We start from the raw sequence: 16,849 nt of genomic DNA, 5'->3' as shown, positions 1-16,849 counted from the left end.
AGACCTTACCAGGGATCTATAAAGTGGTATCACTGTCTCTCTCTGTCCCCTGAGGATCGGGTCTGTAGAACTGAACCCAGAGCTCTAGGTGAGACCTTACCAGGGATCTATAAAGTGGTATCACTGTATCTCTCTGTCCCCTGGGGATCGGGTCTGTAGAACTGAACCCAAAGCTCTAGGTGAGACCTTACCAGGGATCTATAAAGTGGTATCACTGTCTCTCTCTGTCCCCTGGGGATCGGGTCTCTAGAACTGAACCCAGAGCTCTAGGTGAGACCTTACCAGGGATCAATAAAGTTGTATCAGACTTTATGAAGAAGAGGAACAGAGGAATATTTTTTAGCACATTAATTGAGTTACTTTTATCCCCTGTTGTTTGATGGTTACATGATAAAGGGGTCACTGTGGTTCAAAGTGCCAGTACTGGGTTGTATTAATAAAAAATTGGTGGTACCCACTTCATTAGTGCTAGGAGGACGCTGCCTCTCCACTGCTGGTTGCTACGAGAACGAGATTAAACACCATCTGCCAGACCCCATCCCCCAGAATCCTTATCTGAGGTTGGGGTCCTGCACACACCTGCTTGTACCCTCCCCCCAGTATCTCTCTTACACTCGCACACACACAGAGATGAGAATTATACACACACGGTGATAGGGAAACCTATAAAACAGTGAGAGGAAGGGAGAGTACGGTGGAGAACCTTGGATGCTGGAAAATGAGCAGTGGATGTATTAAATGGCTTCCCAAAGGCAGACAAATGTAACTTTTAAATCAGTGGTTCTCCTGGGTCTCCTGTTGCCCCTTCACCAACTCCAGTGCTTGTCCTAACTGCCATGTGCTTGTATTGGTGGGCACTTTACAAGTGACAAGAATTGTTTTTGAAAACTTAATATCAGTATTTATATTTTTATGGGAAACTCTGATCTTTTATTGATCATGGGTGTGAGACAGCATTGGCTCTGGAATCTCTGGAGGAAAACTGCCCTCTCACTCCCAAAACTCAGTCTGATTTATGGCCCTTCCGTTGTTTTTAGATAATATTGAATGTTACTGTTGATCTAATCTTGCCCTATTGTCTCCATCTTGTTTTACTGTCTCCATCTCACCCTACTGTCTCCATCTTGTCCTACTGTCTCCATCTCACCCTACTGTCTCCATCTTGCCCTACTGTCTCCATCTTGTCCTACTGTCTCCATCTCACCCTACTGTCTCCTTCTTGCTCTACAGTCTCCATCTTGTCCTACCGTCTCCATCTCCACCTATTGTCTCCATCTTGTCCTACTGTCTCCATCTCACACTACCGTCTTCATCGTGTCCTACTGTCTCCATCTTGCCCTACTGTCACTATCTTGTCCTACTGTCTCCATCGTGTCCTACTATCTTCTTCTTGTCCTACTATCTTCATCTTGTCCTACTTTCTCCATATTGCCCTCCTATCTCCACCTCTCCCTACTTTCTCATCTTGCCCTACTGTTTCAACCTTGTCCTACTGTCTCCATCTCACCCTACTGTCTCCATCTTGCCCTACAGTCTCCATCTTGTCATACTGTCTCCATCTCAACCTATTGTCTCCATCTTGTCCTACTGTCTCCATCTTGTCCTACTGTCTCCATCTCACCCTACCGTCTTTATCGTGTCCTACTGTCTCCATCTTTTCCTACTGTATCCATCTTGTCCTACTGCTGCACTGTGTCCTACTATCTTCATCTTGTCCTACTTTCTCCATCTTGCCCTCCTATCTCCACCTCTCCCTACTGACTCATCTTGTCCTACTGTTTCAATCTTGTCCTACTGTTTCAATATTGTCTTACTTTCTCCATCTTGCCCTCCTACCTCCATCTGGTCCTACTGTCTACATATTGTCCTAATTTCTATTTCTTGCCCTCCTATCTCCATCTTGTCCAACTGTCTACATATTGTCCTACTCTCTTCATATTGTCCAACTGTCTCCATCTAGTCATACTGTCTACATATTGTCTTACTCTCTTCATGTTGTCCTACTTTCTCCATCTTGTTCTTCTGTCTACATATTGTCCTATGCTCTTCATGTTGTCCTACTGTCTCCATATTGTCCTATTTTCTTCATCTTGCCCTCCTATCTCCATCTTGTCCTACTGTCTACAATTTGTCCTACAGTTTACATATTGTCCTACTCTCTTCATGCTGTCCTACTGTCTACATCTTGTCATACTGTCTACATATTGTCCTCCTCTATTCATGTTGTCCTACAGTCTCCATCTTGTCCTACTGTCTCCATCTTGTCCTATTTTCTCCATCTTGCCGTACTGTCTACATATTGTCCTACTGTCTACACATTGTCCTACTCTCTTCATGTTGTCCTACTGTCTTTATCGTATCATACTGTCTACATCTTGTCCTCCTCTCTTCATCTTGTCCTACTGTCTCCATCTTGTCCTATTTTCTCCTTCTTCCCCTCCTATCTCCATCTTGTCCTACTGTCTACATATTGTCCTACTCTCTTCATGTTGTCTTACAGTATACTGAAAACTACAACCATGTAGAGCTTGTCTATATTTGGGTCCTAGGGCTGTCACAACTTTTTGTACACTCTCTGCTTTTCAGTAATAAGGAGAAGTGACTGACTAATAAGAAGACCTTGGGGCAGGCCTTTCCCTGTGAAATGGAAATGAGGTTCTATCACAGGGTCTGATTTAATGAAATTGCCGGATAATACTCTCTCCTGGGACAAACAAGAACCGTGACTAGGGCAGATAAGGAAATGCTAACCTGCAGTGTTGGGAAGATCCAGTCAGTCAATGTCTTTCTCTCTTTGTACAGGGGGGAATATGTGGAAAAGGGACACCCCAGCTGTTCCCTTCCCAGCGGCTGTCAGTACAGGGGGGGTTGGCAGTCCCCTTGCATAAAGGATAAAGCTTTTTGGGGTCAGCTCAGGACATCAGGCTGAGGGGATCAGATCCCCTGCTAACTGAACAAGCACAAAAGAAGAATTAACATCCACAAAGACCACCACATTCCCAAGGAAGGATGGCTTTAATGTCCCTCATTGTATCATAATCTCTCTTCTCTACCATAGACATCCCGTGCTGAATCAGCGTGAAGGCAAAACCACAACTTGTGCTTCCATCAGTACAAGGGTTAATATCTCAATTAAGGCATTTAAATGGCATCAGGGCGGGGCTATGCTACTGAGTGATGTCACAATCATTTGTTCACAAGTTGCTACAAATAATTATTGTCACAAGAATTTAAGCGCTCGCAAAACATTGCCCATGCCTTTATTGGGGTTGGGACTTTCTCTGGCACTACCTGCCCTCCTATAACTGTTACATTTGGTCCCTGACATCAAGTATCATTTGCACCAGAAGGACCTGTTAAATACCAGCAGGATGGCAACCTTCATTTCTGTATGAATATTGTCTGCACAGCTGCCAACCCTGTATGATACTCCAGGAATGAGCCATACCATTTTGTGACATTAGAGGAGTTAAAGTAAAATGGGCTATGCCATTTTGTGACATCAGAGGGGTGAAAGTAAAATGGATCATACCATTCTGTGACATCAGAGGGGTGAAAGTGAAATGGGCCATACCATTCTGACATCAGAGGGGGGAAAGTGAAATGGGCCATACCATTCTGACATTAGAGGAGTTAAAGTAAAATGGGCTATGCCATTTTGTGACATCAGAGGGGTGAAAGTAAAATGGATCATACCATTCTGTGACATCAGAGGGGTGAAAGTGAAATGGGCCATACCATTCTGACATCAGAGGGGGGAAAGTGAAATGGGCCATACCATTCTGACATCAGAGGGGGGAAAGTGAAATGGGCCATACCATTCTGTGACATCAAAGGGGTAAAAGTGAAATGGGCCATACCATTCTGTGACATCAGAGGGGTGAAAGTGAAATGGGCCATACCATTCTGTGACATCAGAGGGGTGAAAGTGAAATGGGTCATACCATTCTGACATCAGAGGATTGAAAGTGAAATGGGCCATACCATTCTGTGACATCAAAGGGGTAAAAGTGAAATGGGCCATACCATTCTGTGACATCAGAGGGGTGAAAGTGAAATGGGCCATACCATTCTGACATCAGAGGATTGAAAGTGAAATGGGCCATACCATTCTGTGACATCAGAGGAGTGAAAGTGAAATGGTCCATACCATTCTGTGACATCAGAGGGGTAAAAGTAAAATGGGTCATACCATTCTGACATCAGAGGGGTGAAAGTGACATGGGCCATACCATTCTGCCATCAGAGGGGTGAACGTGAAATGGGCCATACCATTCTGACATCAGAGGGGTAAAAGTGAAATGGGTTATGCCATTCTGTGACATCAGAGGGGTGAGAGCGAGGCAGAGGGAATAAAACAGGGGCCCATGGGCCACATACAAGAAAATACAATATGAGAAAAGGCTACAGCCGAAAGGGCAAGAGGATAAATGGCCACAAATTGCAGGGACAGCACAGAATAAAAGATACAACTCTCCCAACACACCATTAACACTAAAGGGTTTAGAGGGAGGAGTCCTAGTGACGTACAACGGGGCGGTGCTTCAGGTCGGAATCCTGTAGACAAGGTCATATGACGCGTTTCCACAGAAACAGCAGCGGCGGTTTCCACGGCAACGAAGGTGAGTGGCGTTTGTGTAACACTGAGGAAAATGGCGGCGCCGGACCCGGGGGTCTGAATGAGGAACAGCGGCAGCGAGTGGAGGAGTTCAAGGTGTGAGACTTGTGTACTGGACCCTAGTTGTGTCTCTCACCGTCTGTCTGTGACTCTAACACGTTTTACTCCTGATTTAGCAAATCACTGTGTCTCCTCCTGTTACTCCCAGACACCTCCTGCCCGACCCCGACCCTTACTGACTGAGTGACGTCATTCATTCATACAGGGGCCAGTGTATCACGTGACAGACACTATTAGTTATTAGGCCTCTGCTAGTGACACTTGTTCTACATCTCAGGCCTCACACAATGGCCACTACTTGCCCCTCACTCTTGTCTTCAGACTTTACTGACACTTTTATACTGAGACAATTCTACTGAGAGAATTATACTGAGAGAATTCTACTGAGAGAATTCTACTGAGAGAATTCTACTGAGAGAATTCTATTCAGCTCTCCCCAAACTCAACACATTCCTGTTTATAGACTTTCAGTTGTAGTTGAACTGCAGTTCTCTCTCCTTCTACAGCTGAAGGGCCGCAGGTTATACAGGTACAAAGTGTAATTGTCATTTTGCTGCACTTTGACAACCGTATCCTCCTGCTGTGTCTCACCTACTGTATTTATTATGTACTACTGACACTATCTTTATTAGTCCCTGTATTTTGTCTTACCATATTGCCCTACTGTCTCCATCTTGTCCTACTGTCTCCATCTTGTCCTACTGTCTCCATCTTCTCCTACTGTCTCCATCTTGCCCTACTGTCTCCATCTTGCCCTACTGTCTCCATCTTCTCCTACTGTCTCCATCTTGCCCTACTGTCTCCATCTTGTCCTACTGTCTCCATCTTGTCCTACTGTCTCCATCTTGTCCTACTGTCTCCATCTTGTCCTACTGTCTCCGTCTTGCCCTACTGTCTCCATCTTGCCCTACTGTCTCCATCTTCTCCTACTGTCTCCATCTTGCCCTACTGTCTCCATCTTGTCCTACTGTCTCCATCTTGTCCCACTGTCTCCATCTTGTCCTACTGTCTCCATCTTGTCCTACTGTCTCCATCTTGTCCTACTGTCTCCATCTTGTCCTACTGTCTCCATCTTCTCCTACTGTCTCCATCTTGCCCTACTGTCTCCATCTTGCCCTACTGTCTCCATCTTCTCCTACTGTCTCCATCTTGCCCTACTGTCTCCATCTTCTCCTACTGTCTCCATCTTCTCCTACTGTCTCCATCTTCTCCTACTGTCTCCATCTTCTCCTACTGACTCCATCTTGCCCTACTGTCTCCATCTTCTCCTACTGTCTCCATCTTCTCCTACTGTCTCCATCTTCTCCTACTGTCTCCATCTTGTCCTACTGTCTCCATCTTGTCCTACTGTCTCCATCTTCTCCTACTGTCTCCATCTTGCCCTACTGTCTCCATCTTCTCCTACTGTCTCCATCTTCTCCTACTGTCTCCATCTTCTCCTACTGTCTCCATCTTCTCCTACTGACTCCATCTTGTCCTACTGTCTCCATCTTCTCCTACTGTCTCCATCTTGCCCTACTGTCTCCATCTTGCCCTACTGTCTCCATCTTCTCCTACTGTCTCCATCTTGCCCTACTGTCTCCATCTTCTCCTACTGTCTCCATCTTGCCCTACTGTCTCCATCTTGCCCTACTGTCTTCATCTTGCCCTACTGTCTCCATCTTGCCCTACTGTCCCCATCTTGTCCTACTGTCCCCATCTTGTCCTACTGTCTCCATCTTCTCCTACTGTCTCCATCTTGCCCTACTGTCTCCATCTTGTCCTACTGTCTCCATCTTGTCCTACTGTCTCCATCTTGTCCTACTGTCTCCATCTTCTCCTACTGTCTCCATCTTGCCCTACTGTCTCCATCTTCTCCTACTGTCTCCATCTTGCCCTACTGTCTCCATCTTCTCCTACTGTCTCCATCTTCTCCTACTGACTCCATCTTGTCCTACTGTCTCCATCTTGCCCTACTGTCTCCATCTTGCCCTACTGTCTCCATCTTGCCCTACTGTCTCCATCTTGCCCTACTGTCTCCATCTTGCCCTACTGTCTCCATCTTGCCCTACTGTCTCCATCTTGCCCTACTGTCTCCATCTTGTCCTACTGTCTCCATCTTGTCCTACTGTCTCCATCTTGTCCTACTGTCTCCATCTTGTCCTACTGTCTCCATCTTGTCCTACTGTCTCCATCTTCTCCTACTGTCTCCATCTTGTCCTACTGTCTCCATCTTCTCCTACTGTCTCCATCTTCTCCTACTGTCTCCATCTTGTCCCACTGTCTCCATCTTGTCCTACTGTCTCCATCTTGCCCTACTGTCTCAATCCTGTCCTAATTTACTAAATGTTCCTCACTTTTCTTGCATTCAGTCCTATTATGAAAGGACTCTGGGCCATGCCCTTAATTGGATCACGTGGAGACAAACCTGCATGTGTCTCTGAAAGAAAACAGTGATGCCCAAAATAATAAAAGGGCCATATTTGGGCCACTAAAATCCAACTTGACTCCATCATATTATCATCCTGTGTATAGGATATTCCTAGTGCCAGCCTGGTGGAGTATCAGTATAGTTCAGCAGGCCCTGGGTACATGGTGGGTGGTTGGGTGCTGGGAGAGCAACTCGAGCTGACTGGCCCATACAGAGGGCTCAATACATGGCCGCTTATAAAGTCAGGGCTACAAGGCTGGTTCTGCTGCAGTGAATCTTGTTAGAGGGCCACTCTATATCACTCCCGTCAGCTCTTTCCCATATTAATATTAATGAGAGTATCGGCAAAGGTGTTTGCTTTGGAGACGGATGCAACGGCTCATTAAGTTCTTTGTCTCTTGATACTGATCTTCTGATCCGAAAAGTCCCAGTGTTCCCTTATCTTTTGTGCAGATCCAGACGCGTGTAAGTAATGAGACCTTCCTGCGAGAGCACCAGGAGATGCAGCTGCTCATATCTGGCTTCTTGGGGTGAGAGCGCCACACTTATACCCCGGGTGAGGGTGCCACGTGTCTAAGTGCCACATGCCATGACTTTACAAAATCCACCCAAACCCTAGGAAATTTGTTATTACTGTGCTCTCCCTGCCTAACATTATGTTCCTGCTGCAAGTAACTCAGTCCTGCTGCTTGCCAACCAACTGCTTCTGCCATCAGTTTGGGACTCACAGCAGGACTGAGCTGTTTGCAGCAGGATGGGGGGGTCAGATGAAATATCTTACTTAAAGAATAGACATCTGTTACTTTAATCAGAATGACAGTTCACATTATAGGGGTGATGATGCAGAGCAGTGTGGGGAATGGGGTGTGTGGAGAGGGGGGCAGTGATAATAACCTACATTTCTGTATCTTCTCTCTCCCTTCAGGGAAGTTCTACTGAGACGGCCAGAGAATATCCGAGAGTCGCTGCAGGTACCGTGTCTCCCAACCCCACTAGTGGGTTTCCTGTCCCAGTAGGAAATGGGGGTGTGTAACCTTTTTAAAGGATAAATAAACCCAAACTTTTACATGTAATTTATATTTGCAGCTGCAGAGCTACACTTAATATCTGTAGGTAATAATCCCTATTGCACCAAGCTGAGTGCGTTTCTGGTCTGTCCCATTGCTGGAGTGGCAGTTGGACTGAACCCTTCACAGATCTCATTTGATCAGGTACTTGCAGTACTGGTGTCAACTGTCAGTACTAATCAGGAGGCAGCAACCACTTTATTGTGGGATTAAAGGGGATAGCAACCCGCCCTGACACACAACACAAGGGCTTTTAGTGAGGGTAGCACAACTGCCTTCCCATTAAAGGGGTGGTTCACCTAGTATGTTTATAAAATGGCTAATTCTAAGAAGTTTTTCAATTAGTCTTCACTTTTTTTTTATAGTTTCTGAATTATTTGCCTTCTTTGACTCTTTCCGAATTTCAAATGGAGGTCATTGACCCCATCTAAAAAACAAATGCACTATAAGGCTACAGATGTATTATTATTGCCACTTTTAATTACTCATCTTTCTATTCAGACCTTCTCCTATTCATATTCCAGTCTCTTATTCAAATCACTGCATGGTTGCTTGGGGAATTTGGACCCCGGCAACCAGATGGCTGAAATTGCAAACTGGAGAGATTCTGAATAAAAAGCCAAATAACTGAAAAAAAACCACAAATAATAAAAAATAAAAATCCCTCTGGACATCATACTAACGGTTACTCTAAAGGCCAACAACCCCTTTAGATCACGGCAGCATATTTCCTTGAGTGAGTCCCAAGACCCCCCAGTCGCTGGCAGTGGGTATTGGCTGAAATCATGCGAGTCTTGTTTGAAAGCCTTGTGGGACAGTTTCCCAGCATCCCCTGGGCCCAGAGCCAAGTGTGAAGTACCTGTGAGTCATGAGCCTATAATAAAGTCACGGGTTGGCAGTTGCCAAGTGACAGATTGCTGGCCTATACACATTCACACCATTTCCATGATTAATTATGGATCTGATTTTGAAGGAATGGCTTAGTATTCACTCACAGCCTCCAAGGTGGCATGGACTCGCCTATACTTGCTGCCCTTGTACCTACCTCCAGCGATTGTACAGACCTACATACCTTGTGGCATTATGGAGCGCCGCCATTAATCACTAGTTGCTTAAAGGGGAACTGTCACAATGATAAAAGGCCACTAAACTGTGTTAATATTCATGAATGAGCCTTATTATTTCTTCTTCCCATGTTATGGGGATTCCATGATTTATTTGGCATCTCCTCCACCAAATATTTGCTTCCAGGTTCAATCAATTGCGAGTGCTACGTGCCTGGGGGGGGAGGGAAAGGCCAACCAATCAGATCCACAGAACCTGAGCTTGACTCTTCTATCAGGTACCCGTGCCCTCGAGCAGGTCATCGCATTTCCCCATGCTCTGGGCACCAAGATATATATATATATATATATATTTTTTTTTATATATATATATATATTTTATATATAGATATATTTTTATATATAGATATATTTTTATATATATATAGATATATTTTTATATATATATCGATATATTTTTATATATATATCTAAGATATATTTTTATATATATATCTAAGATATATTTTTATATATATATATATATTTTTTTATATATATATATATTTTTTTATATATATATATTTTTTTATATATATATATATATATATTTTTTTTTTTATATATATTTTTTTATATATATATTTTTTTATATATATATATATATATATATATATATATATATATATATATATATATATATATATATATATATACTTTTATATATATATATATTTTTATATATATATATATATATATATATTTTTTATATATATATATATATATATATATTTTTATATATATATATATTTTATATATATATATATATATATATATATATATATATATATATATATATATTTTTATATATATATATATATATATATATATATATATATATATTTTATATATATATATATATATTTTTATATATATATATTAGGGATGCACCAAATCCAGATTCAGTTCGGGATTTGGCCAGGATTCAGACTTTTTCAGCAGGATTCGGATTCGGCCGAATCCTTCTGTTGGCCCGAATCCGGATCCTAATTTGCATTACGGGCAGGGAGGGAAATTGCGTGACTTTTTCTCACAAAACAAAGAAGTAAAAAATGTTTTCCCCTTCCCACCCCTAATTTGCATATGCAGATTAAGATTTGGATTCAGTTCGGTATTCAGCCGAATCTTTCAAGAAGGATTCAGAATTCAGCGTTTGATATAAAGGTATTTAGTGTAAGGGTGGGAGGTACTATACAAGGGGTCCTCTTGCAGGAGGTAAGAAGAAGGAGTGAGTAATAATTCGGGTGCTGAGGCTCGGGGTGCAGGATCAGGAAGGAGAGGGGCAGTCTGGGTGGGAGAGGAGTCTCTTATCTCCTGTCACATTCTGTGTATTAAATTTCTTCAGTGAATAGCTGCCGTCTGTAGTACATCCCCCTCCCCCTCATCCCCCCCCCCATTATTCTACAGCATGGGGGGGGGTGGGATCTGCCTAATCTCTAAGAAAACTGAATAGGACAGAAATAATACATTACCCCCCTTTCACTCCCCCAGGGTCTCTCCATTCATTATAGCAGCAGGCAAAGCACCACTGATACTTTGTATCGTAAAACTGTCAGTTAAAGCAGGAAAAATAATGTGGATTTTCATGGATTAAGGGAAACGGCTGTCGGCATTGATCTCTGGAGAGAGAGAGAGTCGCTGTGAGCCCGGGGGCATTGTATCTAGATAAATGAGGAGCTTGCCGGGCCCTAACTGCAATGGGGGCATCATCTGTCTGTCTGTGTGTCTGTCCTGAGACCTCTCTCCCAGACTGTACAGTGAATGAATGAAGTGGGGAGAATTCCTATAGGATAAACCACCCAAAGCCCCACATTCTAAACCCAGCCATTATATTCATAATCGAGGATTATGGGAATGTTCTTCTTACATAGGAAGTGAGGTCGAAAAAAGACACTCGTCCATCAAGTTCAACCTTAATATATAACCTGCCTGTCAGTTGATCCAGAGGAAGGCAAAATAACTCTCCAATCGAAGCCTCTTCAATCTGAGGGGAAAAAATCCTTCCTGACTCCAAGATGCAATGGGACCAGTCCCTGGATCAACTTGTACTATGAGCTCTCTCCCATATCCCTGTAATGTATTCCTTCTCTTGTTATGTGGAGTGGCCCCATTATTTCTCAGATTTGTATGGACTGGACAGCACCCTACTTTAAATAATAAGGATATTAGAAGTCACTGAGGTAGTATCACTCATGTATTATAAGGGATAATGTACCCCCTACTGTAAATGATAAGGATATTAGAAGTCACTGAGGGGTTGTTCTGTGACCATATAAAGGCACAAGGCTGCAGGCTGAGTTATACAGGGAACTCTGAGTATCACTCATGTATTATAAGGGATAATGTACCCCTACTGTAAATGATAAGGATATTAGAAGTCACTGAGGGGTTGTTCTGTGACCATATAAAGACACAAGGCTGCAGGCTGAGTTATACAGGGAACTCTGAGTATCACTCATGTATTATAAGGGATAATGTACCCCCTACTGTAAATGATAAGGATATTAGAAGTCACTGAGGGGTTGTTCTGTGACCATATAAAGGCACAAGGCTGCAGGCTGAGTTATACAGGGAACTCTGAGTATCACTCATGTATTATAAGGGATAATGTACCCCCTACTGTAAATGATAAGGATATCAGAAGTCACTGAGGGGTTGTTCTGTGACCATATAAAGGCACAAGGCTGCAGGCTGAGTTATACAGGGAACTCTGAGTATCACTCATGTATTATAAGGGATAATGTACCCCCTACTGTAAATGATAAGGATATTAGAAGTCACAAGGCTACAGCATGGAAGGGAAAACTAACACATCTTCCCTTTCCTGTGCCCGTGAATAACTCAATTTGGGACGGAGCTGATATTATTTTCTAACAAATTCCTAGAAAAGGATAATGACTGTCCGTTGCATCATTACAGGAAGGAGTATTGGCTGCTCAAGATAGAGAGAGAGATAGATATCCTTCCTCCTTCCTCACACTGAAGCCATATATATATTTATATACAGTATATATATGTGTGTGTGTCATGGAAAGCTCAGAGAAACACAGGAGACATTCTCTCCAGCTCCACATTACACAGCCCCACTATATGCGTGTGTGATATACACACCCTGTGGCTACACCTGCCCTTTCACAATCAGTAAGACCCCCACCTCCCGGGTAGGCTTAACTGACAGCTGGCTGCTGGGGGGTTGTTTGCTCTGCAGAGGTTTTGTTTAGGGTTCAACTCAATGGACTTTTGTCTTTTGTTGGCCCCACTGAATGCTTCCCTAGTATCCATTGCTTGTACTATAGCAAACCATATGTCAGCTCCCACTCCCACCCAGAAATGGAAGAAGATTAGTCGGATATCCCTGCCAACATGACGTGTCCCAAAATGACCCCATACTTTCTCTTCAGTCTCCAACCCACTGTAGGTCCATGTCGGCCGAATGAAGAGAAATAATGTCTCAAGGACAGCAGGGGGGGCAGGTGTAATGTGGTGCTGGGGGGCTGGTAATGAGTTTAATGGGCAATAATCCCATTTTAATCAAAGGGGTTGTTCCCCTTTAAATTAACGGTTAGTAGGAGGTAGAGAGGGATATTCTAAGACAATTTGCAATTGGTTTTCATTTTTTATTATTCCTAGTTATTTAGCTTTTTATTCAGCAGCTCTCCACTAGGATCCAAATTGTGGGGCGAGCAGAACCATCTATAGAAGCAAGAAGTGATTGGTGCAGGACTGTATAAAGGGGCGGACTCATTGCAATTGACCATTAACAGGCAGAACCATAGCAAATATGCATCCGGTTAGTATTTTATCTTTATTTCACAAATAATAACATTCATAGAGGAAAAAAAAGCAGTTTATGGGAACATCAGGACAACATTTTGATGTAAAATCCGGGAAAACATGACTTGAAATCAGGGAAATGCACCCACTGAATCAGTTGTTTGTATGGGTTCATTGCTGTTCATGAGTACTGTGCATAGGTCCATGTATTTATATAATCAAAGCATTTCATTGTGCAAATTCCCCACAGTATAGAAACATCAATAAACTATTTCATAGCCCCCCCCGTCTGCATACCTTGTATTAGCCACTCCCTCCTGACGCGTTTCATCCGAGGAGCGCCTAATTTCGCGAAACGCGTCAGGAGGGAGTGGTTAATACAAGGCACCCATTGAAATGAATTATAAATTGGTGGGACCACAAATAAAAAATGTAAAATGCGGGAAAACTTAACATCAGAGCACTTAAAATTGAGCTTTCAGTGTATATATAGTGTATGTGAGAGGGATCTATAGGTGTGATGTTAATGGGATGACTGTATTATATATATATATATGTGTGTGTGTATGGCAGGCATGTGATAGAACAATATGGCTGCCAGTCACATGACCCCCCCCCAGCAGTAGGCGAGCGTCAGTCTGTTTATATCACAGATCTGTTTTTAGCCTCCACCATCATCAGTTGCAAGCGGGTCGTTAGGAAAATGCCCTAATTGGCAGGAGGCTGGGCACTGTGACCAATGAGTGAGAGCTAACGTGCGCCAGACGTCCCCAAAAGATCCATTATGGGCCTTATTAAATCATATTAGTGCGAGTAATAGAGTTAGAGTGAGAGCACGCAGCTGTTTCCATGGAGACGCCGGATGGGAAGTACTCACGCTGCAGGCTGCACTGCTGCTCCGCTAGTTAGGGTTAAATGGGAGGATAAAGGGATGGAGTTACCTGGGCAACTGGCTGATCTCCTGCATGGTGAGGTTTGGGGGACACAATATTGTATGGGGGCACTGACTCTTGTATACAATGTAAATAGTCTGTGGCCCTACCAGCACCAGGCATCGGGCCCAACTACTGGACCAGCAAAACAGCCTCCCATATGGGCTCCATTAGTAACCAATGAGCAGTTACTGTAGCTTGAAATAGTCTGCTGTAACGTAAATTGGGGGCCCAGTGATGGGATTGGTTGGTGCCACTGGTACTGCCCCTAAACCTCTTACAATTCCCTGTGCCCCCCGCCTGGGGCAGTTGTGTGCAGCAGTATCAGGATAATGCCCCCGACTGATTTTCCTGCAGGATTGGGGTTTATATGTGAGAAACATCCCTGATAGTATTAATCCCCCCACCCTCATTACCTCTCTAATCTTCCAGCGCATTTCGCCCACCCTGTGTGGCACAGAGAGTCCGGGACAACAGGAGAGCGTCAGCTGTAGTCAGAGAGAGCGAGGGGCTCCGACAAAGAGACACTCCCCCTTACGTGACTCCTCTCAGGCCCTGAAGATGATTCTCTCACCTTCCTGACACTTTAATAAACAAGATATCCAGCACCTTCTGTACGACCCCGTTACTCATACACCCCCAAATCTATTGTGTATCCTCTCCTGGGAGAGAACTCCCTTACAGTAAAGAACCCCTTCCTATGCTGATGGTCTCCTTTCCTCCCCACCAATGAATCACTCATTCCCCCTCTCTTGGTAGGGAATCCCATAACCTGACTGCCCTTACAGTAAAGAACCCCTTCCTATGCTGATGGTGAGATCTCCTTTCCTCCCCACCAATGAATCACTCATTCCCCTCTCTTGGTAGGGAATCCCATAACCTGACTGTCCTTACAGTAAAGAACCCCTTCCTATGCTGATGGTGAGATCTCCTTTCCTCCCCACCAATGAATCACTCATTCCCCCTCTCTTGGTAGGGAATCCCATAACCTGACTGTCCTTACAGTAAAGAACCCCTTCCTATGCTGATGGTGAGATCTCCTTTCCTCCCCACCAATGAATCACTCATTCCCCCTCTCTTGGTAGGGAATCCCATAACCTGACTGTCCTTACAGTAAAGAACCCCTTCCTATGCTGATGGTGAGATCTCCTTTCCTCCCCACCAATGAATCACTCATTCCCCTCTCTTGGTAGGGAATCCCATAACCTGACTGTCCTTACAGTAAAGATCCCCTTCCTATGCTGATGGTGAGATCTCCTTTCCTCCCCACCAATGAATCACTCATTCCCCTCTCTTGGTAGGGAATCCTATAACCTGACTGTCCTTACAGTAAAGAACCCCTTCCTATGCTGATGGTGAGATCTCCTTTCCTCCCCACCAATGAATCACTCATTCCCCCTCTCTTGGTAGGGAATCCCATAACCTGACTGCCCTTACAGTAAAGAACCCCTTCCTATGCTGATGGTACAATCTCCTTTCCTCCCCACCAATTAATCACTCATTCCCCCTCTCTTGGTAGGGAATCCCATAACCTGACTGCACTTACAGTAATGAACCCCTTCCTATGCTGATGGTGAGATCTCCTTTCCTCCCCACCAATGAATCACTCATTCCCCCTCTCTTGGTAGGGAATCCCATAACCTGACTGCCCTTACAGTAATGAACCCCTTTCTATGCTGATGGTAACATCTCCTTTCCTTTGGTTTTTATTTTGTGTACTGACTATATAATTACATAGTAGTTGAAATCAAGTTCCACCTTTGCTCATATAATGATCAGATAGCTTCTGATTGGTCCAGATGAAGGTGGAAATCCCGTGGTTGTGCAGTCAATGTGATCAGAAGGTCAGATATTTCCAGTATGGCTGGGCCAGTGCTCATATAGCAGATATACATCATACTGTGGATGCACTTCATCAGTTACAGCCCTGTGTTGGCTTCTCCGGCTTGGATGGGGGGAAGAAACAACTGAATTCTCCTCTTTTCCTTCCTACTTGCTGGGAGTTGCAGGGTTCCAGAGGAATTCCAGCCTTGCCACCTGCTTTTTGCTCATCCAGGTGTGAAATAGGGTCTGCACTCTCTGTAATCTCATCTATCACTGTCTGACCCGGGGCCAGGACAGGGACCTCTTTCTCTCCCATGAATATTTCATGGCAATTTCCCTGGTGGGTGTGGGAATGTCACTCACTTCAGTCACCTGCAACAAACACCCCTCGGCCCCTCCGCTTCTGAGCAGCTCAACCATATCAGAAAAGCCCCCAGTATCTAGAAACGGTCTCCCTGCAGATGTTGTTGAACTGCAACTCCAGACCAAATCAGCAGTTTATTAGCTTATATAAGTGGGTCTCCCGATGGGCCGTCCAACCGATATCTAGCCAAACTTAGTAGGTTATAGAATGCAAGCTTTCAGGACTAATTTGATCCCTGCCTCAGATGTCTATCAAATAGATTAGAAGACCTTGAGCCGTTCCTCTCCCAACTGACCTACCTAGGTTCCTATTAGGATCTGATTGTTGGTCCATGGGCCAGACAATGGGATGAGTGTGATCCAAGCAAAGTGCTAGTTTCATTACTATTATTCATGACGTATATCTCCGACATCTAAAGCTTTCCCATTACCAATCTATTTTTTGGTCTGATTCTCTGTATTGGTCGCATCCCTGGACATAGTTGATGAGGTTGTAAAGAGACGTACGGCCATAAGCGTTAATCTCTCGTTCCAATAATCACTCTTCGGCTCCGCTTGTCTCTTCCTATTACTGATCCTAATCATTTCAGGTGAATTTTCCGAAGCTGTAGGATTACGAGGCAAAGACGTGTGTAATGGAAGGGTCCCTCGAGGGATAAGGAAACTGTACGACACAAAGACGAGACCCAGGAGGTCTG

At 44.0% G+C, this 16,849-nt stretch overlaps 1 protein-coding gene across 1 annotated transcript; it reads left to right on the top strand.

Moving 5' to 3' along the window:
• Positions 1-4,573: 4,573 nt before the first annotated feature.
• LOC108699642 (RIIa domain-containing protein 1) lies at positions 4,574-11,386 on the top strand. The gene is made up of 4 exons (XM_041574008.1): positions 4,574-4,714; positions 7,542-7,618; positions 8,014-8,059; positions 11,130-11,386. The coding sequence occupies exons 1-4, from the start codon at positions 4,574-4,576 to the stop codon at positions 11,196-11,198; spliced, it is 333 nt and encodes a 110-aa protein (XP_041429942.1). The 3' UTR covers positions 11,199-11,386.
• Positions 11,387-16,849: the final 5,463 nt, after the last annotated feature.

Source organism: Xenopus laevis, chromosome 8L (assembly GCF_017654675.1).
Source record: "Xenopus laevis strain J_2021 chromosome 8L, Xenopus_laevis_v10.1, whole genome shotgun sequence".
NCBI classification, from domain to species: Eukaryota; Metazoa; Chordata; class Amphibia; order Anura; family Pipidae; genus Xenopus; species Xenopus laevis.
Note: the sequence above shows the minus strand (reverse complement) of the source record. Positions and strands in the feature narration are given on the sequence as shown.